The 27929-nt window shown below is 41.3% G+C and overlaps 2 protein-coding genes across 5 annotated transcripts in view; one reads left to right on the plus strand and one right to left on the minus strand.

The window, feature by feature from the left end:
- Window positions 1-27929, plus strand: part of LOC148346186 (uncharacterized) — a 51770-nt gene that overhangs the window by 5212 nt on the left and 18629 nt on the right. For 3 of the 4 annotated variants that reach the window (XM_088324830.1, XM_088324831.1, XM_088324832.1), the window contains exons 3-5: window positions 666-822; window positions 7715-7903; window positions 27623-27804. In XM_088324830.1, the coding sequence (XP_088180956.1) occupies window positions 666-822; window positions 7715-7797 (240 nt within the window). In that variant the 3' untranslated portion in view covers window positions 7798-7903; window positions 27623-27804. Of the gene's footprint in view, window positions 1-665; window positions 823-7714; window positions 7904-17763; window positions 18060-27622; window positions 27805-27929 lie in introns of those variants that run through there. The other variant, XM_088324833.1, reaches the window with a different exon arrangement.
- Window positions 17584-27929, minus strand: part of tmem200a (transmembrane protein 200A) — a 44184-nt gene continuing 33838 nt past the window's right edge. The window contains exons 4-5 of the mRNA XM_088324829.1: window positions 27593-27750; window positions 17584-23576 (exon numbers count right to left, since the gene is read on the minus strand). Coding sequence (XP_088180955.1) covers window positions 22596-23576; window positions 27593-27750 — 1139 coding nt within the window. The 3' untranslated portion in view covers window positions 17584-22595. The remainder of the gene's footprint in view (window positions 23577-27592; window positions 27751-27929) is intronic.

Consider the following 27929-nt stretch of genomic DNA (forward strand, 5'->3'; position numbering starts at 1 on the left):
TTGTCTGCGTTTAAAACATTTTTATTTCTCGATATGAATTTGTTTTTACGATATCGATGCCAAAACAATAAATGTGTTATTTGTATAGGATTTTAAAAATTTCAATTTCATTTTTTAATTGTTTTATTATGATTATTACTATTATTATTGGATATGTATTTATTTGAACATTAAAAATAATTCTGATAACGTAATTTGAGTACAGCCTGGTGGCACCCATCCCTCTCCAGGCCAACATATGTTTCCATCAGGTCTCTATTGTGCTTTCATATAGTTAAGTAACGAAATCGGCAAATTAAACCTTGTTATCGCAAAGTATTACTGTACATTGGTGTGAATTGAACAAACAAATGTACTGATGTCAAAGATATGTATCAGTGCTGATACCAGCCTTACAAGTATCAGCTACTCTTAAATTCGTTTGGCAATAAGAAACTTAAGGTCCCTTCCTTTGATTTCAACTAGAACTGTGCCTGTGTTCTTCCATTTCCTCACTGTTTTTACAGTGAAAACAACTAAAATCCCGGAGCTAGCTTTTTGTATCCGCCCTCTTAACGACGATGTTGAACAAGCTTTAATTAAAGGTTGTTTTGAGGCTCCCATGTCGGCACTTGTCAGAGAAGATGCAAAGAGGAGAAAGATTCCATACGTTCCTGGGCGTGCAGATCTCAGAGAACTTCTCCTGGTCAGCAAACTCCGTGGCGGTGATTAAGAAGGCCCAGCAGCGACTCCACTTCCAGAGAGTGCTCAGGAGGAAGAACCTGGAGGAGAGGCTTCTGGTAAAGCGCCACCATAGAGAACATCCTAACGTTCTACATCCAGGTAGGATGCTCTGAAATACCAGCTGACCCCTGCCAAGCCTATGAGAATATTGCCAGCTTTTGCTACTACAGCAGAGTTAAACACATCCAGAAACACTCATCACACCCCCAAAACCATCTTTTCGAAGTGCTACCATTGGGCTGAAGGTTCAGATCCCACAAAGCCCGAACAAACAGACTGAGGGATAGCTCCCTCCCCAAAGCTATCAATGCACTAAACCATAGTCGTGAAGCACCGTTTTAAAGTGCAATGTCCCTGTTCTAAGTGCAATACCCCGGTTTTTGAGTGAAATATCTTGGTCAAGTACACTGTTCAGGTTATTTACAGTTTCTAATTCAGATGCTTTCTACTTGATTCTAAAACAGTTGCGTGGAAGAAGTATTTTATTTGCAGAAAAAGTACTTTTTACTATTTATTACTATTTCTTTTTGTACTGTAAAAGGTTTTAAACGGTACTGTTTTACTTATTTAACTTGACTTTGTCCAATGGACGATTTTTCAGCTTTCATGTCGACTGTTACAATTTTATGTGCAATATTCCGGTTCAGGCGCAATATCCTGGTTGTGTATAATTTTTATTTCAGATGGAAATACTTTATATTCGAGGTGAACATATTATATATATTTCTTCTATTCATGAGTATTTATTTAGTATAATTTTTGCCAACTGGAGTGCAACAATAATCGTAGAAATACAATGATAACTAGACAATTCCAGAGCCAATTAAGAGAGTTGGGTCCGGGCATGTAGTTGTAGCATCCACTCATTAGCATGCCTTTTGCCCATGTTTACATTTCAGTGACCCACTTGGGCCACGCCTGGAAACCTCCCTGGTTACCATGGTAACCAAGCTGTTTTTTTTTCCCCAAAAAATTTGGGTCGGAAAAAATCTAAGCCCATTCATTCTGGATGGGACAAATTTTCCGTTATTACGGAGACTATGTTGCCTTGGCATCGGCTATCGCTATCAAAAGACATAGCTCATGATTCCCGGCCGAGCCAGAATTTTTGATGTATATATATTGTTGGGTTATTCTCAAAGCCCTAGGAGGAGAAGCGTGCCAAACTTTTACAGAAGAAGATGGATGGAAAGATATAATAAAGAAACAGAAGATTTGAATAGTTGGCATGGTATCAGCCAGCCCCAACTAATAAAGAGGATTCTGAATTGAACAGGGTTCCCGCGGATCTTCGAAAAGTCTTAAAAGGCATTCAATTCATTATTCTGAAAATCCCGTATTCCAATGTCTTACAGGTTTATATTTGTTCGAACTGAAAAGATTTCGTACAAAATTCATTTTTTATGCATCATGAAAATATGCTCAATGAATGAAGCAGGAGAGTTCTATGGAATTAGTAGTAACTGTAAAAGTCCATCCATCCATCCATTATCTGCACCGCTTATCCTCAGTAGGGTCACAGGGGTGCTAGAGCCCATCCCAGCTATCTTCGGGCAGTGGGCAGGGGACACCCTGGACTGGTTGCCAGCCAACCCCAGGGCACACAGGGACAGAAAACTCGCTCGCTCATTCACACCTAGGGACAATTTGGACCGGCCAATTAACCTGAAATGCATGTTTTTGGAATGTACCCTGGAGGAAACCCATGCAAGCACGGGGAGAACATACTAACTCCGCACAGGAAGTCCGGTAGCTGGATTTGAACCCATGACCTCAGAACTGTGCCGCACACGCGCTAACCACTGCGCCGCTGTGCTGCCCACTGTAAAAGTCCTTTTTATTTATTTTTTTCCATGTCTAAAACTTAGGAAAGTTCTATGTTTTTCAGATGAAAGGTTTTCCACTTGACCAAAATGTGATTTGAAAAAATAAATAAAACTTATATTTCATTTCAAAAAGAAATGAAATCAAATGAAATGAAATAGTCCTGAATTTACTTTGCCTTAAGCTAAAGGAACCCTGTTGAAACTTGCCCGCTTTTTCATGAAGACAAAAAAAGCTTTTCTGCTAATTAAAGGCAAAGGCAACACGTTCGCTTGATGTGATAAACCACCAAAACACAATTTTAATGAATTTGCATTGATTAATCCTCTGAATTGCACTTATCCCCGACGACTTTGCGCTCATTACTTCAGCCTGACTATCACTGCACAGTAATTACTTTGGTGGATTTGACTCTCTCGCAACATTTATTTTAATGATATACTGGCGGGATGACGTTCACACCCACGATGAGTTGTTATCCTCCCTGCAAACGTACGAAAGGCAGCCGGGAAATGATCGTGTGTTGAAATGCGCGGTCACATCCCATCTCAGAAAACTTTCTCTTCTTTTTTCTTCCTCCAGTTGTCATGGCAACCCCCTCTGGCCTTTTTAGCATAAAATGCACCGGGGGTCGCCGGTGATGCTCGTTACCATGCCGACAGTGGGTCTCTTTTTTAAAAAATTTTGCCTCATTTTAAATGAACGCCGGTGATTCCTGCGTTACGTAACTAGTGTGACATTTATTTGAAAGGCGACAGTCAACTGGAACTACGTTTTGTGGTGTAAAACTGTGTTTCTTAACCAATTTTTATCATGTACGACCTGGTGAAATATTTTTTTATATAAGTAAAACCTTTTAAATGATTTCATCAATTATATTGAATTTTAGTAATTAAATAAAAACCTACAAATACATTCACAAATACATAAATACATATATAAATGACATTAGTGTATTTAAAAAACATAATACTGTCATGATTACCGATGTGATTCACCTGTGCCTGCTCATTTGGCGCCAACTGCCGCGGGTTCTGATTGGCTCTCTGTCAGTATTTGAACCCCATCCTGTCTTGTCACCTGTTGTCAGTCCGTCTGCGAACCTCAGTGTATACTAGGCAAGCCTTTTTCGACCCTGACTCCCACCTGTCCCGTTTTTGCTCCTGACCACGTCTGCTCTCCCGTCCCGGCTCACGACCTATTTTTGTTCCCGACTAAGTCTACTCTCCCGTTCTGGCTTACGACTTGTTTCCGACCCCGACCACGCCTTGCTCTCCCAGGCCCAGCTACCGACACGTTTTTCCGTCCCTGACACTGCCATCGCTCGCTACGGAAGATTCACTTCCGCGTTCGGATCACAATCCGAGTACGAGAGCGACTTGCTTCCCGCGTCCAGCCCTTCTTCTTTCCTTCAATAAAACTTGTTAGAAACTTAACGCGATTAGGTCTCCCCTGTGTGCTGGTCGTGACATATACTATGTAAAATAGTGTTTCTTAACTTTAAATAATGTATCCTCCGGTGGAAAAATATTTTCTTGTCCTAGAATTTTTTTCTAAATTGAATTGGATTTAAGTAATAAATAAAAAACTAGAAATACATAAATAAATACATGAATAAATAAAATAAGTTTGTTAAAAAAACGTTTTGCTATTTAGAACAACCATTTGCCACCCTTTTTAAAAAAATGTACTTCCTAAATTAAAAACTAGAAAAACATAAATAAGTACAGAAATGACAGAAATGTATTAAAAATGTTTTATTGTATAGAACAAGTGTTCTTAAACTTTTTTGTAATAATCTATGCCTGGTGAAGTGTATTTTTTATCTAGGTAAAAATAATACAAATATTAAATTAATTGGATTCAATTTAAGAAATTAAATAAAAAACTAGAATACATAAATAAGTACATAATAAATAAGATGAATGTATTACAAATATATCATATAAAATGTTTTTTTTAAATTGTGCGTCAAGAAATTATTTTATGTAATCTTTCTAATGTGATAAGCTTGCTAATGTTTGAGTGCTTATGCTAACTTGCAGGTTTTTGAAAGTTGTTGCACAGTGATTAGTTATTGTGATTAGTTGTCTTAGGGTTAATGCTAGCTCACTTGTGTGATTAGGCTGGAGAAATGGATTGGTCTTTCAGGCACTGTCCTCTTATGGAGCAGATCCATTAGCTATACCTCTCAGATAGGACGCAGTACGGTGAGGTGACATCTGAGCCCTTTAATGTTACATTTGGTGTTCTGCAGGGTTCAGTACTTGGCCCCTTTCTTTTCAGTATTTACACGCTTCTTAAAACACACTTCTATTCTATAGCTTATAGATTAACTTTATTTCATGTTGACAATATCTGTGTATTATTCGTTATTGCAACATCCGTTGCAGCCTGGTAATCCTAGAAGGGGATTACCTCATTTGCGGCCCCTTCTCAAGGTTTTATTCATTTACCTCATGTTGAGTTTTTGAGTTTTTCCTTGCCATCATGTAGGTTTTAGATCAGGGGATGATGTAATTATAGTCTGTGGTTTGCAATAGTCTGTGGTCTGTGCAGCCTTTTGAGACTCCTTATGATAAAGGGCGTCACAAATAAACATGACTTGACTTGACTCGAACAGTGTTGCTAAACTTTTTTTTGTTATCTATGCCTGGTTAAGTATATTTTTTTATCTAGGTAAAGATTTAATTTGATTAAATTCAAGCAAGTAAATTAATAACAAGAAATACATAAATAGTACATAGGTAAATACAAAAATAACTAACAGGAGTGTATTGCATTCACTTGGGAAAAAAATTGAAAAAAACTACGGTTTTTCAGGGGCTTTTTTTCCCTTTTAAAATAAATATGAATTTAAATCAGACAGGAATATATTACTGTGGGGGAAAAAAGAAATTAAATATAAATAAAATTTGTGCTTTTCGCTTTGGGATTTTTTGTATCCTCATATTATTTTTTAACTCTTTCTCTATCTTCTGCTCCTCATTCAGGTTTTTCTGCTTACTCTGGTGTTTCGCAGTGCCATTTTACAATAAATTCCTTAATTACGGCCACATTAGCTCCACAAAGAAGACACACGGGTCTACCGGCAATGTCAGTTAACTAATAGTAATTCTCTCCTCGGTTTTTAAAGGCTCCGTTTTCTGAATTAACTTTTTGTTCGGCCATTGCATTTGGGGTCAGCATCCGCCCAATCCACAGCAACAGAAACGTCACCCTGCTTTTCTCCGTTTAGCCTTCCGTTACATTGTGATTGATAGATGTTCGTCCCCGGGCGTTACGTCCCTCCTTCCTTACGCTAAAGACTGACTATTAAAGTTTTTCTAATGGCCGACGCAGCTGAAGCTGTCATGGAACGGACCAGGAGGCAGGAAGTGTGAACTCATTTTGCGTGTACGATCTGTCACTTTGAATGAATGAATGAATGAATGAAAACTTTTATTTCGAACATAAAAATAAAAACAGGACAAAAACAATGCGTCAACAACAAAATAATGTCACATAACATAACATAACTTTAATTTAGAAAATAAAAGTTGTCCAACACGCAGGGACCAAAGACAAAACAAAACAGGCTTAAAGGCAATCAAAAATTCAAACTAGGTAATACTCACAAAACAGCCTTAAAGGCAATCAAAATCACAAACTAGGCATTTACTCAGAACAAACAGGCATGAACAGGTTTTTCCTCAAGTTAAGCAATGGTCTGGCGCTTAAGTATCCCACACGCAATCAAGTCAATGTGTCTCAGCCGGTGTCAAGGGGCGGGACCAGCTGGGTGCCATGACGACCGTGCAGGACATGACAGAAGGGCTGTATTATGAGACCTGTTGTTTGAGAGTCATTGCCAGGCCATTATAGTAGATGTATATAAAATAATTTTACGGGCTGGATAATGATTTATGACCCCTCTGGCCTACGTGGACCCCTTAATGTGGAACATTTACGTCTGTAGCTCTAAAACCAGGGAAACACAGATGTTGTTATTATTGGCTGTAGCATCGGAGGTGAAATGAAATCCACAATGCCATGGGTTAAAGGTGTTATTACTGAATCTCTGTGAGATGAATCCACTTATTGTGTTCCATCCTCTAGGGTAGTACCCAGGTGAAGGTAAAATTGACTTTTTAAAGAGTAAGGCAGCAGTTTGTTACTATGTTGCAACCCTCAAAAGTAGCTGGTGTTAGCACGACAGAAGGAATATCGCTAATGGGAAACTCGACTGCGGGGTGAGGAAACATGGTGGGTGGACGCGTGAGACACACTGAGGGAGAAGACCAGTCATCGAGTGAAGAGAAAAACCCCAATAGGAAAATAAACCTTGCCGTGATGCCGTGACCATATCTGCGGTTAATTTGATTGAGCGGTGAGGAGGCGGCAGGCGGCAAGAGAAGACAAGTGACGGGAATAATTGAATCGCCTCATTACTACAGTTCCAAGTTCAAAGGGAGATTGATTGACAGGTCGGTGAAAAGATGGAGACGGACGTCTTTCAGAATGTAATTAAAGTGAAAGAGATGGATACAGAAGACAGAAGATACCAAGAGCAGCTTGTCTAGCTTCTAGTATCAAAAAACGGGCTTTGGACCACGTGCGGTTTACGTGAGGAGAAAAATGCTTTAAATTATAAGTATTTGGTCCAGAACTGAATTTGGTGGTTACTGATTTAACCAGTAGGTAGTGCTGATAGCCTCCCATTGTGTTGAGCATTTATCAGCTTTAGTTTGAATATTTCAGTTTGTTGTTTTGGATAATGATTGATTAGTCCAGAAGGAAAATAATAACAAATAGTGCCCATGATTTGATTCTAACAAACTATGTTTTATTTACATGATAAAACTGGATCAAACGAAAGAATAAAACACATTGCTCACACAAGCACTCTCAGTGTTAGCAAGAGGGTAAGGAAGTAGAAATCCTGTAATAAATTAACAGTAGTGATCAATAAACCGGGGTTTTAAGATAATCAACTCATTAATGTGATCAGTAATTATTTTCATAGCATGTCAGAAATGAAAGATTATTTGCCCCTGCATCAATAACAGGTGATTTTCTTGTGTACCTCTGTAACAAAGGAGGCCCCTTGGGGAATGAGGGGTTTGTGTGAGAGCTCATGGCCTCCCTGGAGCTAAAGAAAGCCAGGTTCCTTTTCATTTTTTGGCAGTGGACTTCACCACGGCCGTTCTCGTCCAGACGACAGGGACAGCCGGAACCACCGGCTCTCACAGCCTCAAGATTCTGGTGTGACCCGACTCCAAGCCTGGAGACCCCTTTTGGCCAGGGGAGTGTGCGGAGAGGAGGAAAGCTTTTAAAGCGATGATGTCACAATCACTGAAGGCGTGTCCAGTGACCGGTGAGTTCCTGTTGAAACTTTTCAAAATAACGTTCTCCAATTATAACAATTCTAATTGTTGATAACGAAAATTTTATTTTAGACACGCAGTGCAATAATACCCTGCATAAACATGACATACAGATGCAAATTATTAATGTTTTGGTTACAAATGAACAGTTGGGGGTTTTCAACTTTTTATTACACTGCTGGAAAGTCCAGTCACATCCCATAAGGGGGAGTTTTGTGGGTGCAGCTGGCTGGTGGCATCAACCCTACAAAAGTTTGCTGCCGTCATCGATTTAAATTATTACCTTATTCGTGGCAAATGTTAGATGATAATCTGGTGTTCTGAAATTCCTTCCTACCCAACGAGACTCCCTACCAATGCCCAATGTGCATGTCGAGTCAAGTCAATTCATTTTTATTTGTATAGCCCTTAATCACAAAGAGTCTCAAAGGGCTGCACAGGTTATTGCACAGACTATTATTTCAGACTATTATTACACCATCCCCTGATCTGGAAACAACATGAGGGCAAGGAAAAACTCAAAAATGTACGCATGCATGTACAATTTCCTGGGAAATGTGCAAGTTTTTGTCCTACCTTTATAAAAAGTGCCTTTGAAAGATATGAGTACTTACGATTTTAATTTTCATTTAGTCTTAGTTGACTCTTTAACTGCTCCAAAATACTGTTTTTAGACATACAGTAGTTTTTAAGCCTGGCGTGTTTTTCTGTGGTAGCTTTCTCTCATGGTGTTTGTTGACTAAGGTCACCACGCACTGTATTTATGCATGCCAACTCTTGTTTTATATCATCACTAAAAGTTATTTTTGTGATAATTATGTGTTTTAATGTTGTTGATTTTACTTGATTGTTAATAAAACAAAAGTTGCTGTCAGATCAACCTAGGGTAGGACATTTCGGCAGAACACCAAAATACAAAAGGTTCAGAAGGAAAATAAACTGAACAGAACTGCAGTAGCAAGTAAAGAAAAGTATAGAAACACTTGTTTTAATGTTACCAAGACACACTTTTGTAAGAATGTAACTTTTGCCTGTATTACAATAGTGTCCAGAATATTCAGCATTCTTATCACCCAAAATTCAAAGACCCTCAAAGGACCATATAATAACTCTACAGTCCTTTAACACATGCTTTTTATGTTTTTGCTTCCTCCTCTGGCATCACTGCAAGCCTTGAGACCCATAGTGAATAAATACAGTACAAAAATAGTGTAGCATCACTGACGATCTAGATAATTTAGAGATTCTTGAATGAAAAAGACATTGTGGGAGGGAGTTCAGCTATTGACATCTTCATGGAGTTTCAACCAATAGACGAGCAGCTTGTATGAAGTCAACCAATAGCAGTCAGGTGTTTTAGATACGTAACTTGTTCTTATCGTAGAGTTGGGAAAATTCTTTAACAAGGGGTAAAAAGAATCATATTTTATGTCATGACATGAAAAAAGGTAAGGTGGGGAGGCTGTATCCCGAGATTCTATTCTACGACTACTGTTTTGTTGTTGTTGACTTCTGATTTAATATGCTTTAATAATTCACCTTTGAGACCAGTTTAGTAACCTTTTCCCTTAATAAATAATGTAACTATAGGAAAGGATGCTTTAAAATATTTCATTTGTCCCTCCTTCAATCACAACGCAGCTTTTTTGGTATTGCCAGTGTATAATTCATGCAACTGTGTATCAAATATTGATTATTTTGACCTATGAAAGAGTGACTTGGGGGAAAAAAAGAGGAAAAAGCGAATTGAAGTGGGCCCATCCAAGCTTATTGACTATCCTGCGGAGACGATAAGTCGGACAAGATCAACCCTGAGGTTGATTCTTGCAGCAGCACTGATTTAATTGGCTTGTTAGGAGGGATGTGGGTGGCCTCTGCTTGATTGGTTGAGTGGGCAGATAAAGCCTGCAGCTACAGGAAGTCAAGAAGAAGAAAATACAGACAAACACATTAAGGAGCTCTTATGTCAAGTGATTGAAACATTCAGAGCTTTCAGAGCTTCGTCAGCAGTTCGTCATGCTTTGACCACTACATAATATATATCTCATCTCATTAGCCGTACCGCTTATCCTCATTAGGGTCGCGGGGGGGCTGGAGCCCATCCCAGCCATCTCCGGGCAGTGGGCAGGGGACACCCTGAACTGGTTGCCAGCCAATCGCAGGGCACACAGGGACAGACAACTCATTCGCTCATTCACACCTATGGACAATTTGGACCTGAAATGCATGTTTTTGGAACATGGGAGGAAACCGGAGTGCCCGGTGGAAACCCACGCAAGCACGGGGAGAACATACAAACTCCGCACAGGAAGTCTGGAGCTGGATTTGAACCCACTCCCTATTTATACCCAGTCCAGTCATTCCCCTTTGGTCAGTCCGTCAGCTAACCTCTGTTCATACAAGGCAAGCCTTTTTCGACCCTGACGCCTGTCCCGTTTTTTCTCCCGTTTATCTCCGGGTACGACCCGTTTTGTTCCCGACCACGTCTGCTCTCCCGTCCCTGCTTACGACACATTTTTTATCCCGACTACTTCTACTCCTGTCTACAAACTAGTTTTTCCGTCCCTGACACCACCATCGCTCACTACGGAAGATCCATTTCCGTATTCGGATCACAATCCGCGTGCGAGAGCGACTTGCTTCCCGTGCCTAGCGAACACCGGATCGTGGGCGCAGCCCTTCCTCTTTCTTTCAATAAAACTTGTGGTAAACGTTACGCAATTGGGTCCTGCTTCCGTTCTGGTCCTGACAAAAAAATGTATATTATATTCTAATTTCTCGGGGGAAAAGGAGTTAATCTTTTCTTTTAACGGCACACTTAATGACACAAAATAATACTTAAAATACACCTTTTCTGCTTTTAGTTTTAGTGGTGGGCTAAAATATATGTCATTTTAAAAAAATACTTTAAAAAATGATAATAATAAAAACAAAATAAATACATTCAAGTTTGAGAAAATCAGTAATAAAAAATACACACAAAAGCCGAGACACAAAGCCACAGGGGAAAATATTCAAGCTGATTTGAATAATGCCGGTGTCTCACATTATCAAAAGCCGCTTTCTTCTGACAAGAAATAAAGCTCTAAGACGAGCAAAGTGTAGCAACACAGGAGCAACCCCCCCAGCATCACATCTATATTTAGAATGGAAGACTTTTATAATATATTTATAAAACATCCCTATTTTCTATTCAGCAGCCTGGAAAAAAAAACAAAAAAAAAAAGAAGCACATCATGGACTGTTGACCTTTTGTGATGTGTTCACTGTCCTCCCTGCAGTTGTGCAATGTCAGTGACATCAACTTTACGACTTGGGTCCAAAACAGAACCCCCGCTGGCTGCCATGGCAACCAGCCTGGCGAGCACACATACAGACCCACAATAAGGAATTGACACCTTGAGGGTCTTCAAGATGAACTTCTTTATTGGGTTCGAGTTAGCTGACTAGATGAGACGTGGCAGCAGACTTTTACGCAACGGCCATTTGCTTAATCAATTATACGATGGCGTGAAACGATCGTCGGTCCACCGGGACTGAGACTTAATCAAATCCCAGTTTGGGACTTGATAGTCGCATCATCAGGTCAATCAAAGGACTAACTGTTGATCCTTAAAATGTGTCCGCTTTTTCTAGCGACAGTTCTGAAATCACAGTAAACGGGAACAGATTTATCACATTGAATTTAGAGGATTAAAACAAGATGTGCTCATTAAAAACAGTAACGGGCGAGGGAGTTCCTGTATTCAAATGCTATGCTAGAAAATAGAATAGGCATGGACAGTGAATTAGGAAAGATAGGTTAGGACAAGACAATTGGGGGTTGGGAAGGACAGGTCCAGGGTAGAATGTTGTGAAGGAGACAACAGGAAAGATGGTAAAGCATGGGTTGGTGTATACTAACAGGTCAAAAGGGGTAGGACAGGACATAAGCGGGGTAGACAGGAGGGTTTTTTGAGTATTTCCTTGCACTCGTGTAGGTTTTAGATCAGGGGATAGTCTGTAGTTTGCAATAGTATGTGGTCTGTGCAGCCCTTTGAGACTTCTTGTGATTAAGGGCGTCACAAATAAACAGGACTTGACTTGACTGAGGTTTTTGAGTTTTTCCTTGCCCTCATGTAGGTTTTAGATCAGGGGATGGTGTCATAACAGTCTGTAGTTTGCAGTAGTCTGTGAGGCTCTTTGAGACTCCTTGTGATTAAGGCCGTCACAAATAAACAGGACTTGACTTGACTGAGGTTTTTGAGTTTTTCCTTGCCCTCATGTAGGTTTTAGATCAGGGGATGGTGTCATAACAGTCTGTAGTTTGCAGTAGTCTGTGAGGCTCTTTGAGACTCCTTGTGATTAAGGCCGTCACAAATAAACAGGACTTGACTTGACTGAGGTTTTTAAGTTTTTCCTTGGCCTCATGTAGGTTTTAGATCGGGGGATGGTGCAATAATAGTCTGTAGTTTGCAATAATCTGTGGTCTGTGCAGCCCTTTGAGACTTCTTGTGATTAAGGGCGTCACAAATAAACAGGACTTGACTTGACTGAGGTTTTTGAGTTTTTCCTTGCCGTCACACAGGTTTTAGATCAGGGGATGGTGCAATAATAGTCTGTAGTTTGCATTTATCTGTGGTCTGTGCAGCCCTTTGAGACTCCTTGTAATTAAGGGCATCACAAATAAACATGACTTGACTTGACTGAGGTTTTTGAGTTTTTCCTTGCCCTCATGTAGGTTTGAGATCAGGGGATGGTGCAATAATAGTCTGTAGTTTGCATTTATCTGTGGTCTGTGCAGCCCTTTGAGACTCCTTGTGATCAAGGGCGTCACAAATAAACATGACTTGACTTGGCTATGGCAGGCAGTAGTGATCCATTAGGGCCAAGTTGGCCTTCTCTGGTGGCCTAACATAAACAGCCATCATTATCATACTTGTTTTTATCCTCAAAGTATACTGTACACATGTCTATAATGATCTTCCACATTTTGTACTTTTCACAATATTTTATATATTTGGTTTACCCCTTCCAGTTTTATGTTAGAGTTTTTATCCATTCAGAATTCAGCTAGCCTGTGTCTTCAGGCTTTTAAAAATCAATGGTGCTGGTGTCCGGGCACTGTAAGTAAACGGCACTGATTGTTGCACTAGCCACTTAAATCTTGAGATGGCAACAGCATGGCCAGCTAGAAGGCCTCATGTTAAACGTGACATGTACCTGTCTTGTGATTGGATACTCACTACAGTTAGGCGAAGGCAGTTCTATGCAGATCAACCAAGCACATCATAGCACGCCAGTGTATAATCATATCGATTATTTTGACCCGTAAAAGAGTGACTTGGGAAAAAAGGAGGAAAAGCGAGTTGAAGTGCGCCCATTCAAGCATATCATTATCCTGTGGAGATAATAGGTCAAACAAGATCAACCCTGGGGCTGATTTAATTGGCCTATTAGGAGAAGCTAAAAATGGTAAAAATGTGTCATGTTAAAAATGTTAACCCACTATGGCTAAAGGAGATGACAACAAAGAATTGGTCACGCATATAACAAGATCTTGTAGGGAGATAAAACTTTGAGAGAAATTCTTTTATATTTCTCTTATTTTTAAATGTCTGCAAAATTATGTGTCGTGATACGTTTCCAATGCTCACTTACGTTTGTTGATATACAAAGGCTCCGGAAAATAGCCTGTGTTGTACACGATTAAGGCGATGTGACTCCCAGTCTGTCATGACCAGAATGGAATTAGGACCCAGATGCGAAGCGTTAACCACACGTTTATTGAATAGAAAGAGCCCGCGATCCGGTGCTCGCTGGACGCGGGAAGAAAGTGGCACTCGCAATCGGATCGTGATCCGAATACAGAAGAGGATTTTCCGTAGCGAGCGATAGCGGTGTCAAGGACAGAAAAACAGGTCGATAGCCGGTACAGGTGAGCAAAAACGTGGTCTGGATAAAAAACGGGTCGTGAGCCGGGACAGGAGAGCAGACGTGGTCAGGATCAAAAACAGGTTGTAGCCGGAGACAAATGGGGAGATCATGAACGGACAAGTGGAATTACGGGTGCAAAAACAGGACAGACGGGAGTCAGGGTCAAAGTGCTTGCCTTGTAACAACAGAGGTTTGCAGACGGACTGACCCAAGGAGAGTGACGGGACTGCGCTTAAAAAAGGGACAGAGAACCAATCGGATAGCCCGCAGCGTCTGGCGCCAAATGAGCGGGCACAGGTGTAGGATTTGTGTCGCCATAAATGATGTTATTTGGATGGATATTTGTTCAAGCCGGACTAAGGAGGACATCACTGAATGCCTGGTTGTGAAATGCATGGCCCACTACGCAGTTAAGTATAGAAAAGAATGTTGTAGTAGGTAAGGTTAATACGGTAGAGTATGATCGGACAGGAAGTGTCCGATGGGTCAGGTGAGGTGGTCTTGGAGAGGATGTGTGGGTCTGACTAGGCAGGGGGGTGGGTTATCATAGACTGGGTGAGATAAATGGTTGTGAGCACAGACAGAATAATTCGATTTGGACAGAACAATTGAGGGCAGGAAGATGGCGTAGGATAGAATGTGAAAACGAATGGTTTACATACGCGGGTTATGAGACGAGAGGTTGGTCAAAATAAGAGCTGGAGATGAGCACATACCTGTCAACCTGTACATTTTTGCCGTACAATGTACGTTTATTATGCATTTTAAGACGTGTACGACGTACAAAAAAATCTGTACGGAAAAACGCAAATTTGATAATTATGGGTACAATCCGGTATACACCGACTATCACGAAATGGCAAATCAATCAAGTCAAACGAGTTCGCCGCGGTAGCCTCTATCTCGGTATCGTTTTTTTTTTTCGTTGCAAACGAAGCGAGCGGTTTGATGTTACTGTGCGGATGCGTATGCCGCCTGGGGATTTTCCATCATGCATCATTCCGTGGTAGTTGTGTAGTGAAAGGAAGCATTTTCGGCTTAACTCATTAAAGAGAGCCGGCTCTCAAACGGCTCACTTGCTTTGATGCATTATATTACGAATGATTATTGTTGCATAAAGATGTTAAGAAAAAAAGGAAGTATAAAAGGAGAAAATGAAAATAGACAGGTTTGTGGTCATCCCTTTAATCAGTATACGACCAACAATAATTTAATGTAGATAATTTGAAAAAGAAAATGTATTACTCGACTTAATTATATTTGCATGTATTTTTTCCTTCGACAGTGAACGTCCAAGCGACTTCATTTTTGAACTTTTTTTATAATAAACCTCATTCATGTCGAGCAACTCAGTATCTCACAACAAATTTTTAATTAACAATATATATGATATAACGAAACACATGAATAATATAACATGTTAAACTACATAAATAAACACGTTTTGAAAAAAGAATATGGTGTAAGATTATTTTGTAAGGGAAAATCGACAGTTTGTAAGGGCATGGAGCCCTGGAGGTTGACAGGTATGTGAGCAGTTCTTTTGAAGATTTTATTGCAGAATATTCTGGGCACGAATGTGATACAGAACAATGGCTGGTGGAAAAAAAAAAACCCAAGGACATGAAGTTCAGCCTCACCTGCCTCCCCTCAGAGCATGTTACTGTTAGATAGGCTTTGTCGGTTCTTTCCTGATCCTACTTAAATACTTACTCAATATATCTCGGCTAGTGCATTGTCAATCAGCATTTTCTTTATTCTTTTCAGCAACAAATGTTGGTTTTCTTCCGTTTCTCACTGCGGTGATTTAGCCGCAACCTCTGCTAATACGTCAAAGTCATTCCTGCCTCACCTATACACAACAAAAATACTGTTAATACCTAGAAAGATGAAAGAGAGCGCTAATCTCTGCTCTCTCTGTGAACCTGCACTTCTGCCCTTCAAACACATTGATTTGCCATTGATGCGTCTATAAATATGTCAAGGCGGTTTTCTCACCCCTCCAACTCTAACGTTACACTGTCTGTGATCAGTGTTCCCTCTAAGCACATTCTCAGCGCACAAGAAAATCTAGCCGGCGCACAAAAAAGAGGGCTCAAAATTACTAATAAAGAAGCGACTCAAGTCAAAGTTACAGTGCATGAAGGTAAAAATACACGGGTTCCCCTGACGTTGTGTCCTAAATGCGGTATTTTTAAGTCGAGTCGAAGGAGAACGAAGTTGAGTAAAGTTAGTAGAGTTTGTCGGGGAACCGGCTTCTTCGGCTCGGCTCACTAAAAGGAACCGGCTCTTTCGGGTCCTAAACGGCTCTTCGGGTTGTTTTTGCTTCTTTAATCCCAACATGACCAAATATTATGTAAAATTATGCACATAATGACTTAAAGGAAGGGGGGAATAGAAGAAAAAAGAAAAAAATACCAAAATGAAAAAGTAGAGAAAAGCTGAGAAAAAAATAAACAAAAGGAAGAGAAAAAAGAAGGAAATTTTGAAAAAAAAAAGCCAGAAAAAAAAGAAAAGAAAGAAATGTATGAAAAAAGTAAATAGAGAACAAAAAGAAAAAAAAACACGGAAAAAAGAATAAAAAGTTTGTGTTGCATTCAAATAATTTCCAATTATATCAAGTGAATCTTGTTGCCAACATTGTACTTCCACAAAAAATGTGATTAAGTACAGTTCTGTATCTTACAACCAAATAAATAAGCCCCCAAAAATGTTAACATTATGTGACAAAATTTATCAGGAAATAACAAGAAATGGATATCTTGTGAAAGAATTGTAAGAACAAACGACGTTTGTAGGCCGTACAAGCTTTGCAATAGTACATGAGTCAATTCATTCAAAAGAGAAAAATAATTTTGCATTGCCAAAAACTCAGCAAAATGTAACTTGATGTCAAGTTTTGGACATGTTTGATAATGAATTATCTTGCCACACTTGGGATTATGGTTGCTCACTGTTGTTTCAAGCGCTGCTCACAGACTTTGTGTGATCGCTCAGACCCGTGGAAAATTACAGGGAACATTGTCTGTGATCATATCTGAGTATCTTTGAAGGCAACAACCATATCAACTAAACAGGCTTGCCTCCATTTGCATCATGGCGTCCGCCTCATTATCACAGAGCCCGTCTGTGTTACAAACAAGACGCTTGCCAACTGTGAGGAGACGTAACCGGCGAGTTCTCCGTTGTTCTTGACACTCAAGACCGCTTCAATTTGTGCATCGGCCAAACAGTACTGTACGTTCTTCCTTTCAAAGCGTGTGGTAGCTATTACCCGTTCCCACGGTTACATGGACGACAGAGCTCCGGCTGACGTCACGTTTTGATGCAGGGTTGCGTTTTCAGACGCAAATTCGAGGCGGGTTGGAAATAGCTGCCGAGAGTTTCACGATGATAATTGGTGACTCATTTCGGAGAAGTAATACTGGAAGGAATATCAAGGGAAGTATGCCAGAGACGGACTTTTTTTGCACTTCCTGGGGCCCTGAATTGTGAGTTTTTTCATACGGAGTCTTGGTTTAGTGACATACACCCTCAGAATTTGTTTTAAGGCAAAAAAAAAACTGCTTTTGAATTGTCAGTATTAAAAACACAAAATCATAATTTAATACATGGTTGATTGATACACAAAACCTGGGAGATTATTCTGTAAATGGAAATACACTGTACAGACGCTCCCCTACTTACGACCATTTGGCTTACGTAAAACGGTAGATACGAACATTTTTTTCAGGATGTCGAAAACGATCCGGACATTGCTGTAAGTTAGATTTTGTATTGTGTGCGCCTTTTCCCGAGTACTGTAGGGCTTCTTTCCGCCGCTACCGCCATGTGGTGGCGCTGTGGGAAGTCACTCAGCATCCACCCCGAAGAAGAAATCCGGCTTCTACTTCATAGTTCATTTGTAAACATAATACGTGTACTATATTTCTAGCGCACTAAGAACTTTTGGTGACACCTCCTCCTCGCCGGAAGACGCAGCCACGTCTGAAGGAAACTCATATCAGCTCAAAGCAATGCGAAGTGTTTATCAAAACAAGGCCTTATTCTCTCGTCAGCGCCCCGCTATAAAAATTCCCCAGCCAAAACACTCTACACTTGGAACGGCGCAACCTGTCCTCGACCTTCAGCCTCCTGTGAAAAATCCCCACTGCGTTCAACAAATGTAATTTGTATTATATTAAATCCTTTATAGTCAAATACATAAAATTAAAAAATCCTTCAATAGTCAAGCCAAGTCACATTTATTTGTATAGCCCTGAATCACAAAAAGTCTTGAAGGGTTGCACAAACTACCATTGCTGTCAAGAACCGGAACAGGAGGAGAACCCAAATGCGTGACGTTTCTCACACCAGCTTTTATTTTATGGGAAATGGGGCAGTCATGCACGTTAACCCAAACGCCAGTGATTCGGCGATCGTTGGGCGGAAAACGTAAGGCAGCAGTCTGGCGTGGAATGACAAGAAGCCAGAGGCCGATGAGATCGATACCAGTTGCACGAGAAGATATCGGACAGGATTGGACTGACAGGATTGATATCAAAACTGAAGACTGATATTAAACAGGACAAAATAGACGGGAACAATACCGGACAAGAAATGCAAGCAGGAAACCGGACAGTGTCAAAACCCACGTCTTGCGGGTGCAGAGGTTCGTTGACAGACTGACATAGGGTGAGTGAGAACACTGAGCTTAAATAGAAGGGAAGCCAATCTGTCAACGAGCCACAGCTGGCGCCACAAGGGCAGGGCCAATTGGGCGCCATGGCAACCGTGACAATTACACCATCCACTGATCTAAAACCTACAGTAAATCAAGAAAAATCTCAAAAACTACAGAATGAGGAAAATGAAGAACCCTAATAAAGGACTGTCCATGAGGAAATCCCTTTCTAGGATGACCAGGCTGCAATAAATAAGTCAATGATTCGTGCAAATCAGTAAATAATGAAAAAAAAACATAGAGGAAAATAATCATAGTGAAACATAAATTGCCATTGACTGAAAGCTGAATGAAGGAACATTATGTTAGGATTAAAAGGTTTCTTTAAAGGGACATTATTTAGCGCCTCCTAGTGGTGAAAAAAAATCATTCATAAATAACTTTTGACTTAGATAATTATTAGAATTATATCAAATATCATATTTTTCTGACTTAGCTGTCCACCATCTTGCTGCTACAGGTAACTGAAAACCTCAAAAAGGACAAAAATGGGGAAGTAAAGAAGTGTCTCCGTAGGTTGTATTCTTCGTAGTGCTTTTTAGCATTCGTTTTCAGTTGCACTACACTATACACATCTAGTGGTCAAATAATACACAGTTGTCAGGACCAGAACAGAAACAGGACCCACTCACGTAATGTTTACCACGAGTTGCGCCCACGATCCAGTGTTCGCTCTCGTACTCAGTTTGTGATCCGAAGACGAAGCGAGCGATGGCGATGTCAGGGGCGGAAAAATGGTCGGTAGCCGGGACTGGGAGAGCAAGACGTGGTCGGAAACGAGTCGTAAGCCAGAAAGAGAGAGCAGACGTGGTCAGGATCAAAACGAGTCGTAAGTCAGGAGAGGAGAGCAGACGTGGTCGGAATCAAAACGGGTCGTAGCCAAACTAAAGCAAAAATGGGACAGGCAGGAGTCCGGATCGAAAAAAGGCTTGCCGTGTAAAAACAGAGGTTTGCGGACGGACTGACAACAGGGGACAGATAGGAGTGGGTTTGAAAAGGGACAGGGAGCCAATCAGAGTCCCAGGCAGTTGGCGCCAAAGAAGCAGGCACAGTTGATTCACATCGATAATCATGACAACAGTGTCCCTTTAAAAAAATATATAAATTTTTCGCAATGTGAAGGGTATTTCATTTATCAGTGGTTCTCTACATAGTATCAGCTTAAGAGTAGAAGAAAAATATGGCGTCTGACATATCTGAAGTTATTAATATATTTCTGATGTATCGATTAGTTGTTGCATCTCATTTTTTATATTCGCCCTTAGAATGGGGAAAATGTCAACGGATGGTTTTTTGAGTGTGCAATTAACGACTTCTTAGTAAGACATTGAAGGTGTCGCTGATCTGTAATTTGCCAATTAAAATGGAGCGGCAGGAAGTAAAATTGAGGAATGAGAGTGTGTGAAAAGAAATAAAGTGTGATTCTTTGGGGGGCGGCCTGATCACGGCTGACAGTAGGCAGCCCATTTTTGCAATAAAAGGGCTGATGCTTGTCACCATGAATATTTTATCACCCCATCCCTTAGTCCTTTTTACTCCACGTGCACGTTTTGCAACGGGAAACTTCACATTCGATACCGCGTAACGAGTTTTCAGTGTTTTACATGTTTATTAGTCGATAAATGTTGCATTGAATAGACAAAAACTCAAGGCTGTCTTCTCAAGACAGCCACTAGAATTCTTACGTCTTCCTTGCGTTGTCTTGACGACAAAATGAGCAGGGTTGGGTAGGGTTACTTTAACTTGATTACTTTCAATTACTTTTGGATTACTCCAATACCAAATATGCTAATAAATGACAAAAGAAACTAAATATGAATCAAATGATGACTCACAACACGTGGTAAGCTTTCTCTCCTGGCTTTGATCTCCAGCAAAACGAACATAAAATGCGACAGAAACAAAATGAAAATAAATCCAAACAGCTTGCCAACATCATTTTTGCTGTTCCATGTATTCCGTTACTCCCCAAGTCTGCACAAAATTTAGTCATTTGATTCATATTTAGTTTCTTTTGTCTTTTATTAGCATATTTGGTAATGGAGTAATCCAAAAGTAATTGAAAGTAATCAAGTTAAAGTAACCCTACCCAACCCTGTCTGCTAAGGATACCCCCCAAAAGCAAAAGATTTAGAAGAAAAACGCTACAGTTTGCTCACTTTTGAGTCCCCATAGTTTGTAATCCTCCTTGTGCTTTGAAAATGCTTCATGAGAAATAAACAAAAAAATCTCTGGGGACAAGAGTGGCACCAGAACAACCGATTTTATTCGTATGTCGTACTTAATTTACCATTCTAGATAATCAAGTTTTACCATTATTGTATGGTGGGCTGGATTAAAAAAGCCCGACAGGGGCCACATTTGGCCTGCGGGCCGCAGTTTGCCCACCCCTGTTCTAAAACACTCGTTTTGAATCGTGATAATGCCACAAACTATGAGAAAACATTGTCCAATATGGAAAATGGCAGATCATTTAGCTGGTTGATAAAAACAGATCCAAACAATCCATTGTAAAAACAATTTGACAATAAATTAGTTGGTGATTATCGTAAATTCTGGACTACAGAGCCCACTTGATCAAAAGTTTTTTGTACAAGCCGCACTGGATTTTAAGCCGCAGGCTTTAACACCAACATAAATGAACTCATTCAATGCCATTCCTTATCATTTGAAAAACGATTAAGATACTTGCTGATGCTTGGAATATTTTTCATAAGGAGTGTCAGCTGATTGAATATTTTAGTCTCGCAGCAGGTAACTAATTATCGGGAATATCTTTCATATCGCATTGAAAACTGTGACATAATATTTGGTAAAATATACCCGATAATATGAAGAAAAAATATTAGTCGTTTGCTGCCACACTAAAATATTCAAATCCGCCAACATCCATCCATTATCTGCACCGCTTATCCTCAGTAGGGTCGCGGGGGTGCTGGAGCCCATCCCAGCTATCTTCGGGCAGTGGGCAGGGGACACCCTGAACTGGTTGCCAGCCAGTCGCAGGGCACACAGAGACAGACAACTCACTCGCTCATTCACACCTAGGGACAATTTGGACCGATCAATTAACCTGACATCCATGTTTTTGGAATGTGGGAGGAAACTGGAGTGCCTGGAGGAAACCCACGCAAGCACGGGGAGAATATGCAAACTCCACACAGGAAGGTTTGATCCCATGACCTCAAAATGTTGCCGCACACGTGCTATCCGCCAACATTACTCCTTAAAAAGATTCTAAGGATATATCCAGGGTTGGGTAGGGTTACTTTAACTGGATTACTTTCAATTACTTTTGGATGACTCCAATACCATATATGCTAATAAAAGACAAAATAAACTAAATATGAATCAAATGATGACTCACAACACGTGGTAAGCTTTCTCTCCTGGCTTTGATCTCTTTGATCTCCGGCAAACCTAACATCAAATGCGACAGACACAAAAAAAAATAAATCCAAACAGCTTGCCAACATCATTTTTGCCGTTCCATGTATTCCGTTACTCCCCAAGCCTGCACAAAATTTAGTCATTTTATTCATATTTAGTTTCTTTTGTTTTTTATTAGCATATTTGGCATTGGAGTAATCCAAAAGTATTTGAAAGTAATCCAGTTAAAGTAACCCTACCCACCCCTGGATATATATCTGCTTATCTGTTTCCAGACGCTGGCAAGAAATGTTACTCCATAGGGACAGTGGAAATCTCATTTATCCATTCATAATTACTTGTGCAGTTTACCCACGCTTCATTGAATGTTTTCACTTTGACATTAAGAGCACTTGGCAGAAATTATAATGCTTTGCTTTAACTAAACACTCGGATTCCCTGGTCCTCGCCAGTACTAAGCCACGTGCTGAGGCGAACGTGCTGGGGAGATCCACGAGAAGAGCTTAACTAGCATCTTTAGTCGGCAAAGACACCCTTGCGACCATTTGCAACGATTTAAAGCCGCAGTGTGGAAAAAGTAGCCGATTGTAGTCCTGAATTTACGGTAATCGATGACTTGTTTCAGTCCCAAAACACTCTTCCCTTCAGGCCTTTTAGAAGCGTGTCTCTGAGCTGCCCCGCTTCATGGTCCCGCCATTTAAATCGTCATGCTCGAAACTCAGATTGTTGTGCGAGCGTGAAATCATTAGCAGTTTCTCCCGCTTGCTGTAATCCCGCCTGGCGACATCGGCGGGCAACAGAAGCGCCGGTGCCGCCACCCTCGTCTCCCGGTACTCGTCTCCCCGGTTGTCCAGCCGGGTGTACCCCTTAACACCGCCGCAATCCAAACGTGGCCAGCTAGGGTGCTTACGTTGTTCGCGGTGTACGCTAAGCATGCTGGGCTGGCGCTCCAGGTCCAAAGATTTGGAATGGCTACCCAGAACATGCAAGGAGGAGTTGGAACCAAAGTCGAGGCGGGCGGCGCCCGGGGAAAGCCAACAGCCCGAGGTAGAGGACGCCGCCACGGAGGACGACGAGGAAGACGAGGCGGAGTTACTCCGGTGCAAGCGTGCCGCTTTAGAAGCCTTGGCGACACACGCCACCGGCACCGCCAGGGATAGCACGGAACCAAGGGGTGGCGAACATTCCTCTACACTCCCTCTACCTCCCCTCTCCTCGGTAATAGCCTCCATCTCCGGCTCGTCGATGACGCAATTGTTCAGCTTGATGACGGGCAGCGTGAACGCCGAGATAGAAGACGAGACGATAGAGCGGGCGTGGTGCCCGCCCTGCTCGCCGCTGACCTCGGTCGGCGGACGGTCCTTGTAAAGCGGCGCCAGCAAACCAGCAAAACTGCGTTCTAGTCGGGCCTGCTCCAGCCGTCGGCGGGCGTCCTCGACCCCCAGAAGGGCCTCCTCTTCCTCCGGAGGGGCCGCGCCCGTTCCGCCGGCCCACATGGGGGAGATCGGGTTATCGTCACTGTAGCCGCGGAATTCCGTTCTGGCGTAGTTTTCCCGCGGCGGATGCTTGTGCTCCTTCTGGCGCAGGCGGTGGATGTCGATGACCGTGGAGTACATGTCCCGCATGTGGATGATCTACGACACAACAGACAGTATTTCAACCAGGGCCGGGCAGATTTTTGAATCCGGCCTTCCAAACAAAAATTCTTGAAATATAATGATAATACAGTGGAACCTCGGTTTTCGAACGCCTCTCAGTTCGACCAAAAATTTCGAGAAATTCTTGCTTCGCTGTTCGGTCAAAAATTTGGAGTTCGAACGCCGGTAATGCGTGAGTGCGTACGCTAAAGTGCGATGCTGAGCGGCGTACGGGTGTAGATCGTGTAGATCGCCCCCAACCCTCGTGACCAACTGTTATCACGTGCGCGCTTGCCTCTTTTTGCTTTCGCTTTTAATATCGGTGAACGGAGTGCTTTAGCCCCTAACTATGCCTCCGAAGAAGGTCGGTGCAAGCAGGACAGGTGAAAAAAGGAAAGTTGTTCGTACAACTATTGCCTTTAAGAAAGACATAATAGCTAAATATGAAAGAGGTGTGCGAGTTTCCGATCTTGCTAGGGAATAAAGCATGCGCCTTCTGCTGACCACCACAAAGGTAAGAAATCCTATTCATAATTCTTTTCTTTATCTTTTTTTTTACACGTTCGTGTTAGCGTAATCTTTCGTACGGAAGATTACGATAACGCGAACGTACGATTAGCGTGGGTTAGCTCTATGATTACGTTGAACATTCAGGTAAACATTTAGGGTGTTGGAACGGAGCCCAAAATTCAGGGTGTTGGAACAGAGCCCCCTTTCCAATGAAGCGCTAGCCACTTGTGGTGCTAAATGACTTGTAAACATCCTGATTTTTTTCTTTTCACACGTTCATGTTAGCGTAATCTTTCGTACGGAAGATTACGACAACGCGAACGTACGATTAGCCTGGGTTAGCTTCATGTTTACGTTAAACATTCATGGTAAACATTCAGGGTGTTGGAACGGATTAAAACGATTTACATTATTTTTAATGGGAAAAATGATTTCGGTGATTGAACAAATCGGTTCTCCAACAGGGTTCTGGAACGGATTATGGTCGAGAACCGAGGTTCCACTGTATACTAAAACCTGATTAAAAGCCGCATTCTAAGATTGAATACCGAAACTCAATTTTGTCTTCGTACAAGCCGCATCAGATTTCAAAGCACAGACTTAAGCTCCGAGATGTTTACTTCCATGTTTTCAAGACGGGGATTACGACAAGCATTTACAGTCATACCTCTACTTACAAACGTCTCTACATACAAATTTTCATGTTATAAGAAAACTGAGCGTAAAAAAATTTCCTCGAGGTCCGATTTTTTTTTCCAGGATACGAATAAACAGAACAGCTCTTCGGCGCTCCGCAGTACTGTACCTGGCAACCCGGATCATATGCGTGAGCGCCAGCATGCTCTTGTGTCTACCGCTTCCTCTTAGTGTCCACTCTCGGTCCCATTCCCGCTCGGTAAACAGTACTGTACTGTACTATATGCTAGCGATACGAAACATTAACGATGGACCCCAAGAACGACATTCGGAAAAGTGAGCAGCGAGGAGAAAAGAAACGGAAAATAATTTTTCTGGACATTGGAACAAAGCAGGAAATAATTGAACTGTACGGAAAGTAGCAGTAAGGCTGTAATACATCTACGATCAGTTCTTCAAGAAACAGAACGCAAAAAAACACTGCTGAGTACCATTAAACAAAGAGGCCAGTTAAAAAGTAAGAGAATATTATCATTATTTCCTTTATTTTTTGATTTTTTTTTTTACATCGTGTGCCTCTTGTTTTAAGTTTTTTGTCTGGTATTGTAATTTTAACATGTATTTGTTTCATGTTCTGATGCTTTTTTATGACTTATTAAATAAAGAAAATCATACTTTTGCATTTCTTGGAACAGATTAACGAATTTACATTGAAAAGGTGCCTCTACTTACAAATTTTTCAGGTTACAAATTTACTCCCGGAACGAATTAAATTCATAAGTAGAGGTACGACTGTATTTTCTACTGCGCTGAAAAAAAAAATGCAAATGAGGCTTGCATCGCATTAAATGAGAGCCCTACATTTCTAAACAACAGCACCAGGGCAACCATACAGTGGAGAATACTGCCAGATTGCAACACAGAAGTGAAAAGTCATCTTTTTGTGTTGTTGTCATTGATGGTTGCCGCTGTAATGGTGTAAACTGCATGTGTTTGTTATCGCTCCTCAAGTATTAAAGGAAACTTCAGCAACCTGATATTGACGCAGAGGACACGGAAGTATCGTGTTTTTGATAGATAACTTCCACCGCTGTTCAATTCGGAGGTATAAATGGAGGCTTTGATTTTTGGGTGAAAAAGTTCAAATATCGTGAGTAGAAGAAGAAGAAGAAGAATGTTGTAGATATTCAATAAAGTGCTGTCAAATCTCTCATTTTACTCCTGCTACTGTATGTAATAAAGGTTTCCAGACGTCACCGCAGTGTTTTCTATTTAGAACATCAAAAAGAGCAGCTCCCCGCTTTCCCCGGTGCTCCAATGAAATGAAAGAATAAGCTGCACTGTATTTAAAGCGGATGGCACAGCGCCTAAGTGGTTAGTGTGCAGCCCCACGGTGCTGGGGTTCATGGTTGAAGTCCAGCTACCGCAACCTGGAGTTTGTATGTTCTCCCCGATCCTCCCACATTCCAAAAACATGCATTTCAGGTTAATTGGCCGTTTCAAATTGTCCCTAGGTGTGACAGAGTACCGTAAAATCCGGACTATAGAGCGCACCTGATTATAAGCCGCACCCACCCCATTTCGGGAGGAAAACCGATTTTGTACTTACACAAGCCGCACCTGTATATTAGCCGCATGCGCACACATTGAAAAAATGCAATACAAACACAAAATTAACCCTTACCCGATACAGTCCAAAAATCACAGCCGGCAAAATGAACGGAAAATTATACCGGTACTTAACGTTTGATGCAGACCTGCAGAGTCCGGGTGCCCGTTGAAAGTAATCCAAGAAAAAAAGTGTATATTTCCAAAGGTAAGGGTGGGAAGAATATATATCCACTATTGTCGGCCGCGTCCACAAACACGTCTCACCTTTACTCCACTTCCCGTCAGCCCGCGTTTGCCCCGCCCCTTCTTTCTCATTTGCTCGTGCAAAACATAATACGTTTCTAAAATAAATACATTACAAAAATATACAGTTGCAAATCCATATTATACATGGTTACACATATTTACAAAAAAAGACGGTACACCGAGAGAGTTTTCAAAGCTTTAATAATAATATTATAACTTTCATCCCAAACCGTGCCTGTGAAGGGTAGCAAAACGCTACTAGCAACACGCTCGCGACACAGTTAACGGGTCTGTTAAAGAAAACATAACGTACATGTTCAAACCACGGTAAACCGTCCTCATCTTCCTCATTATAACTGGCGTCATCAAAGTTGTCTTCCTTCAGTATGGGAAAGAGACTTTGTCATATAGACGTCGTCCCACGTTCCCTTATTCAAAAAAACGCTAGCAACACGCTCGCAAAGTAAAGTTTACGTGCAGTAGCTCTATTTCCTTCTTTATCGGACTGCTCGATTGACTTTAGCTTGAAAGTTCCGTCATGTGCCTTTCTTTTTGCAATTTGCATGATGAGGATATGTCTACGCTAATTTAATTTGTGCACAAGCTAAGAAGTTGCAGTCTTCCTCGGCGCATATATTCCACCGGTCTAAATCTTACCTTTTGTACTCGAACGCCGCTGGCGGCCGTTAGAAAAATGACATAAATAGGCCGCATCACTGAATAAGCCGCAGGGTTGAAAGTTTGGAAAAAAGTAGCGGCTTAGAGTCCGGAATTTACGTTAAGTGAGTTTTCTGTCTGTGTGCCCTGCGACTGGGTGGCAACCAGTTCGAAGACAGGTGGGATGGGCTCCGGCACCCCCGCGACCCTACTGAGGATAAGTGGGGCAGATAATGGATGGGTGGATGTATTTAAAGCCGCAGTGTTAGCAAATATAGCAAAAAAGTAACAGCTTGTAGTGTGGAATTTACACATGTACTTTTATGTTTTTTGTGGATGTATGTAGTACCCACCTTGGTCTCTCTGTCTCTGTTCTCATGAAGGATGGCATTCGCACAGATGAATATGAAAATCCCGATGCCCATGGTGAAGGGCCCAAACATCTTCATCCTCTCCGAGTGGCGATGCTGTTCCAGGAACCGCGTCAGAGCGCCCCTTCTCTCCTGCAGACCTGGATTTGCGGAAATCAGTTACAAACAAAACTGACGAGAAAAGCTAAAATACGGTAAATTCTGGATTTACAAGCCGCTTTTTCAAATTTAAACAAGTAAAAAATCTCCACGTGAGACTTGTATTTTAGTCTATGGCTGCTTTTTGAAACCACTCCGATGATTAGATTAGATTTCCGTT

Source organism: Urocampus carinirostris, chromosome 20 (genome assembly GCF_059441175.1).
Source record: "Urocampus carinirostris isolate Australia breed hairy pipefish chromosome 20, RoL_Ucar_1.0, whole genome shotgun sequence".
In the NCBI taxonomy this organism is placed as follows: domain Eukaryota; kingdom Metazoa; phylum Chordata; class Actinopteri; order Syngnathiformes; family Syngnathidae; genus Urocampus; species Urocampus carinirostris.